This window comes from Teleopsis dalmanni, chromosome 1, assembly GCF_002237135.1.
Source record: "Teleopsis dalmanni isolate 2A chromosome 1, ASM223713v2, whole genome shotgun sequence".
Lineage (NCBI taxonomy): Eukaryota > Metazoa > Arthropoda > Insecta > Diptera > Diopsidae > Teleopsis > Teleopsis dalmanni.
Window position 1 is genome coordinate 222,790,521 of NC_051846.1, and position 7,419 is coordinate 222,797,939.

Genomic DNA, 7,419 nt, shown 5'->3' on the forward strand with positions numbered 1-7,419 from the left:
TTACCTATATGTGTTAAACACAAAGAAATAAATAAATTACACTATAATGTATACCAGACAAAGGTTTTTCATCAGTACTACAATTTATTTTAACTAAATTGAATATTTTCTACTAGTATAAAAAACATATGTATTTTACAGAAACACTTTATTTATCAACAAATGTAAAACAAATTAATACATTTATAATCGAAAAATATTATTAAATATGTTAATAAGCGATATATATAATTTATTAAATAAATTAATATATCGTATCATATACAAAGTTTTATGTACAAATTCATATGTACGCATATAGTTAACAACTTATTTTACTATTTAATAGTATTTAAAAAATAATTAATATAAAGGCACCTGAGTTCATTAAAATTGGTATATATTTCACTTATTCACTTGATTTGATTTCCCTGAATAAATACGAAATTTGACTAGTGATCAAAGCATTATCACTAAAATTTTATATAACATCAATATTAAGCTATGTTTGTTTCTTTATATTACGTTAATATTTTTTTATATGTAATTATTAATATTTTTGATTTTATCAAATATTCTTACATTTTGTACAATTGCGGTGGTTCCCTTGTAGAGGGAATGCCTTGATCATATTTTCCCATCTCGGCTTCATATAACAAATTGTTAATTAAGTGTTTAACAACTATTTTGGACTTAGAGGACTTAAGTTTACGTATTGTTATGGCAACGTATTCACCAAACACGCCATACTCATCTGTAGGCGTTGTTGCTCTATGAGAATCACATTGATTAACTTCAACTATGGAATGTTCATTAGATTTGGTTTGTTTTGATGTACTTGGACCATCTTCTTCATTATATGGATCCAAATGCAAATGAGCTTTACGTTTCTTATTTAAGGCTGCAGAATCCTTTTGTTGATAAAAATTATAAGAGCTGGGAGTTATAGCACGCTGACGTTCACATATTGATAAATCAGTTATATCGCCTTCAATCTTGAGATTTGTTAAAATAATTATCACAAAAAAAATTTATAAAAAGATATATTAGAATCGGTTTAATATTATATTTTATTTAGTGATTTTTAATTCATAAGGATCATACTTTAAAAATAATTTATACTTGAAGAAATAATCAGTTTATTAAATTAAATTAATATAGTGATAAATAAATATTATATATAATAAATAACGATATAGTTGATGAATAATATAGTTAAATGAACAATATATAAAAAGTATCTAAAATTTTGGTCCACCTTTTTAACTTTGTTCTAAACTACACGTTATAAATAATCGGCGAGGTGGACACACAAGTTGCGGTAATAATAATAGATTAAACTAGACTAAAAATGTTATCACTGATTAGCCTGTAACAGAATAAATAAAAACAAAACATAGGATTACAGTATCTACAATAACAGCACCATGCATAACAACAGACGGTGCAAGTATTGAAAATATAAAAGACATTAAACACCTTTGTAAGCTCTTGATCCAACTCAACATCTTAAAGATCAGAATCTAAGTAGTTAATGTGAGCTACTAAGAACTTATGCTTAGAAATTAAAACTGTGAAGACCAAGATAAAAAAATTGGAGACAGTTCTTGGATAGGGTTTCGAATCAGACAAATTGACACAAGTAGACTTGCTATATTCCAGAGGAAGGTGTATATTTGGTTAGTTATTGCTTTTTATAAGATATATCTCTTTAATATAATTATATATAACAGTTATACATGTTATACAGACATATAAATAAATAATCTACAATTTTTTACGAACCGTTAATAGTAAACTGTGAGAGCACAATAAAGAAGAGAACTACAAAACAGATGGATCTGCAGAGTTAAATAAGATTTCAAAACACTGTGCGAAAAAAGCACTTAGAAATACACATGACTGTAAAAAGATAATTCTGCAGATCTAGATGTTTTATATCACGTCAAATTATGTATATTGATGATTTTAAAAATCTGATCAAATGTAGAGGGGAAGATGAAATGGAACGAGATTGAAACCTTCTCAAATGTATAGAAATTCTACAGTTCCCATAATTATGTAGAGAGCGTTGGATGTTTTACAAGTAGCAGGTTACACAGATGAATATTATTATAGCAATTCTGTACTGCATTATTTTGTTTAAATTCAAATAATTCACATTAAAATAAACTAAAAATTATAATATAATTTTTTTTAGTTAAAATTAGCTAACAACATCCATCCAACAGCAACTTTATAAACTGAACAAATAAAACCTATTTTTTTCCATTGTATAGTTTTTTGTATTTTGTTAACATTCGGTATGAGTTGCACAGAAATAGTAGTAGTTAATTTTTGACAAATTTCATTCGAGTACTTTCAAATTCTTATATTGATATCTATATCACTAACCTCTAAACATAGGTTACCTATGTGAACATATCTTTTTTGAGTTTTTAATAATATTTTTGATATGAAAATGTGATTATTTACATATTATATATGATAGGGTCATATGTGAATAAATTTTTCACAATGAAGAAATTAAACCCAAGAAGAAGAAGCAGAAACTTCGTTAATAAGTAGGACAGACAGATCGTAACAGACAGATCATAAATCAGAGGAGTATGGTTTAAAATTCCAACATAACAGATACCCTTTCCGCAGTAATACTTTGGCGGTTCAAAAAAGGAATAGGTTTCTACGAAGAGGAATAAGTATTTTAGTTTGTTTATTACATATTAATATCTTAGGGACTATTCTGTCAGCGGTCAGCTTTACGTCGAACCGGTTTTCGTTCCAGTTCAAAACAAAGAAATATATCGGTTCGGTTTCGTTTTTTGCTCCGATATAGTTTTTTTCGGTTTCCGGTTTAAAGCCCTGAATTTTTCTGTTCCGGTTCAAAACAAAAAAATATATATCGGTTCGGTTTTAGTTTCCGCTCCGACAAAAATATCGGTTTTTTCGCTTTTCCATTCGGGTCCGGTTCAAAGCCCTGAATTTTTCCATTCCGGTTCGAAACAAAAAAAATATATCGGTTCAGTTTCGGTTTTCGCTCCGATAAAAATATCGGTTTTTTTGGTTTTTGGTCCGGTTCCGGTTCGAAGCCCTGCTTCACACCCAATTCAAAATAATAATGATATATTTTTTTTATATTTTGGCAAACTGAACATTCAGAATTTTTTACATACTTAAAATTAAAATTACTAATACAAACATTTTATGAAAACTAAATATATGTACATATATTAGAAGCTAATAGGTACTTACAATTTCGGTTTTGACATCTTCAGCTCTAATGTTGCAATAACTTTGTACATCATTCTCATTATAGGAACGCGTCTGTAAATGACAAATTAAAACGGAAAAAATAATAAATAGACTTTAAGAAAACTCAGGAACCAGTTTAACATTTCTAAACATTGTATGCTTAGCAAGTTCAAATGTGAAGAATCTGATGCAACCCAGCATTATTAATATATGCACAACACAAAACACAAAAACAAAAACAAAAATAATAAATGTAAATACAAAAAAAGCAACAACAAACCAAAGCGAAAAAACGGCAATGCTTTTTCGCTGCTTATCAGTTTTAAGACCGCGTGCAGTAGTAAACCACAAACAAAAGCATTGTCGTTTGCTACATGAAACACGTACGCTTTTATATGATGAAAAAAAAAAACAAAAAATAATTGCCCCGACTAGCCTCTGCCGTTGATACGTCTTAAGACAGTCGGGTAGGCAAGCAGCAAGCAGCGAACAAGTTGAACCACTCGTTTACTGCGCGCTTTACTCGGCAATTCCAAGCACAAGCGCAAGCACACAACTTAAATAAATAAAACTCAGCGCAGAAAATGTTAATAACAAAAATAAATAAATAAATTATATTATATGCGAAAATACAATAACAATAACAAATACAGAATCAATATCATTACCACACTTACCGCAGCGAATTCCTCATTTGCTGTCATTGTTGTTGTTACCGCTGTTAAATTGTTACGGCCAACTATTTCACCAACACCAACACCAACACCAGCAACACGCGCAACAAAGTTATTGTCATCAGCATATGAATATGTTCCTGTTGTTGTTGTTGCTGTTGCTGCAATTGCTGGTATAGTCGTCATTGGTATGAATGTTGTTGCTGTTGAAGGTGCTGCCGTGGTTGTGGTTGTTGTTGTTTTTACACAATCTAATTCATGTGTTAGTGCAGGTATCACTGCAGCCCGTGCAGTGTATGTTATTTTGGAATTTGTCATTTTTTGTTTTTGGCAGCTTTCTGCTTCATTTTTTTTACTGGCATTTTCAATAATTGCACCTTCTTCACTATCCACTCCGCTCGCCTGTTGCTCATCTACACGTACTATTTTTCCTGTACTCTTTACGAATTTCTCATCAATTTCTTCATCACCAACACGTACTGGCTCACCATCTAATATGAAACGTATTGCCTCATAAGCGAACCACATGGGCTGATAATGCACACCTTTCCGTCGGCCACTGAGCACCTTGCCATGTTCGCGGTGAAATGAGGAACGCAAACTTTTTATTTTGCTACGTATGGAACGTATTTCGGTACCATATTTCTGGCCAAGTGTCTTAAGCGCTTCATATTTCGTTTGCTTTATGTGATAACCTTTAGTATTCGGATCCCAGAGCACACGTTTCTGACGGTAATCTTCTATGAAATTGAGTATAGTAGTTCGGGACCATTCAATCCTGTCCGTTGTAGGTGAACTTGTGTCTGCTGTGGTAATAGCTGACATAACAGGGATTTTATTATCGCTGTTCTTCTGCATGCTGGCTGAATATGCAACAATGTTGCCGCTTCAATTTGTTTATGCTGGCGGAATGCTGATAAAAGCGTCGTGTATAGTCAAAAAAGTACTCGTATATGGCGGAAGGAATGTATAAACTTTTTTTATATTAAATTAAATAATTGTTTGTTATCTTTTTGCTGATGACTGCAATTTGTCGTTTTCACATACATATGTTGTATATATACGTATATAGTATTGTTGTTGCTGTTATCGTTGCGTTTGTTAACGTTGTTTGTTGCTGGCGTTGATTGCGTTGAATGCGTTGCCTCCGTCCGCAACGTTTGCAGCTCATACGTAAATGATCATTCACCGTTGAAATCACGATTTGTACTAATTTCGTATATTAAAACTGTGTGTGGCAGTGTCAGTGTTGTTATTGTTTACGTTGTTGTTGTTGGTGTGGTACTCGCTGCTGCTTCGTGTCGCCGCATCGTCATCATAAAAGCGTCGCGTTAAATGTTATTTTACTTTTATTTTAGTTTGAAGCTTTGGAAGTACACAACACAACAACAAAGGCCATATTAACAATATAAAACAACAACAAATAAATGCTTAGCAATGCATTTCATGGCAATTGTGGCAACGTTTCGTTCAAATTCACTGCTGTTGCTGCTGCTAGCGCTGTTGCTTCTCTGCTTCTACTTGTTTTGTTATTCTATGTTGTTGTTATTATTGTTGGTTTTTTATTTACTCACGAGCGTAAAATCAAATGAGTAAGTTTTTTTGTTAAGTTTGTTAATATATTTTTAAGCAACAAATGTTAAGGCATAATAACACCTCGCTCAGGGTCGCCTGTTGATCGTCGTCGATTTTCGCTGCAGCACTCAACTGTCAGCAAACTAATACTGTTTCTATTTTTTATTTTTTATTTAATTTTTTTATTATTATTATCGCTATGTTATGCTCTAGTATGCTAATATAAACACCACACACTTCACCTTCCCTGCACGTCTACCCACGCCCAATAAAAATTGCGGAAGAGTTTTTCAATTGTTTTTTCTACTTTTAGCCAAGCTCTGTTTTCGTTTCGATTCTTTTGAAAAAGAAGCATGGGGCAGCGTTGTTGACTTTGAAGTTTTTATAGATGTCACACGAAATATTCGTTTGACAAACAGTAATGATTTTATGTTATTTCGATTAAATTGAAATGGTCATGTTTAATAAATACAAATGTAATGGAAATATACAGACTACAAATAATTATTTTACAATATTATCTTATTATATATATAATATTGCTTACGTATGTAACTTATAAAAATATATCTGAACATTACCAAATCCTTTTTGTTTGTACCCTATGAAGAAATAATCGGTGTTTTTTTTTAATAATAAAGACTTGCTTAACATAGATAACACACTTCAGGAAATAAATAATAACAATAATATTAATAAAAAATAATAAAAATATATGAAAAGTTATAATAATATTTGCAATAAAGGTAATGTAATATGCATAGGTGTATTCTTTTGACATGAATGCTGCAATAGAAGAACATTTGGTGCTTAAGAATAACTTGGCAGCACTGCCTAAACTAGTAAACATATGAAAAGTAAGTAAATTAATAAAGGTAAGGTAAGGTAAGTAAGCTTTGCAATAAAGGTAATGTAGACCGTGTACGCGTTCGAGAACATTGAGGTAAAATAAATTGAAATTTTGCACTGGATTTTTTGCACTGCACTTATGTAAAAATATATTTATTTATTGCATTTATTTATTATTTTTAGTTAAAAGTTTTTAAATTAATTTATTTAATAATCAAAAAAATGTTCACAATGGTAACATCTCATTTACCTACTTTTTATCTAATTTACTCTACTCGAAATTCCGGTAAATATCAAAATTCGCTGCCATACCGACATAAATTACTGTTCCCCTCAATTTACTCGAACTCGCACACGGCCGTAATATGTATAGGTGTATTCTTTTGTCATGAATGCTGCAATAGAACATCTTTTAGTGCTAAAGTATAACTGGGCATCACTACCAATGAATGACACAAAAAATTATTGATGAGCATTTTCTATTGTATATGTATTTAACCAGTGACGACGCGTGCCCTATCTGGAAGGGTGTGCGGCCCTTCTTTAATGTTGTTTTTACATGTACCACTTATATTAAAATATATGAGATCTTTTATTAATAATAACTATTTTATATAAGGCAACAATATATTCGCGCAATATTATATTAACAATTCATTAACAAAATAACATATTAAACAAATTAAATTAATAATTTATATACAAGTTTAATATTATATCAATATGGAAGAAACAAAACTTTTTACATAATTCTCGTAACATCAAACCAAATTTTTTCAAACAAAAGAGTTTGTACTTAGAAACATACATGTTTGTGCAGTGATCAAACAAAATCGAAACCACTTGCAATGTGCGCACAAGTACCCCGCACAATAAGAACAGAAATTCGTGGGTGCTGCTGTTAAAAGGGGAGAGACGAAATGTGATAAAAATGTATGGTGAGATGAGCTGCAAACTTCAGCCGCTCATGCAACCACTTTGGCAAATCATCATGTTGGATTCGTATGCATACAGTTGATATTCGAATAGAACAGAAAATTACTCTCATACAATTCCCACTATATAAATCTCTATTTCTGATATTACGAAC

General features: G+C 31.0%; 1 protein-coding gene across 2 annotated transcripts; it reads right to left on the reverse strand.

The window, feature by feature from the left end:
- Positions 1-300: 300 nt before the first annotated feature.
- LOC119672335 lies at positions 301-5,906 on the reverse strand. 2 transcript variants are annotated; one of them, XM_038083353.1, is made up of 3 exons: positions 3,900-5,906; positions 3,232-3,303; positions 301-974 (listed from the first exon to the last, which is right to left on the reverse strand). In XM_038083353.1, the coding sequence occupies exons 1-3, from the start codon at positions 4,761-4,763 to the stop codon at positions 558-560; spliced, it is 1,353 nt and encodes a 450-aa protein (XP_037939281.1). In that variant the 5' UTR covers positions 4,764-5,906; the 3' UTR covers positions 301-557. The 2 variants fall into 2 exon arrangements, with proteins under 2 accessions (XP_037939281.1, XP_037939282.1); XM_038083354.1 differs by having other exon boundaries at positions 302-974; positions 3,909-5,904.
- Positions 5,907-7,419: the final 1,513 nt, after the last annotated feature.

Coding starts and splice junctions, on each gene's coding strand:
- LOC119672335 (XM_038083353.1), bottom strand. CDS start 4,763: ATGCAGAAGAACAGCGATAATAAAATCCCTGTTATGTCAGCTATTACC. Junction 3,304..3,899: donor AATTCGCTGCGGTAAGTGTG/GTAATGATATTG, acceptor TGTCATTTACAG/ACGCGTTCCTATAATGAGAA. Junction 975..3,231: donor AAGATGTCAAAACCGAAATT/GTAAGTACCTAT, acceptor ACAAATCTCAAG/ATTGAAGGCGATATAACTGA.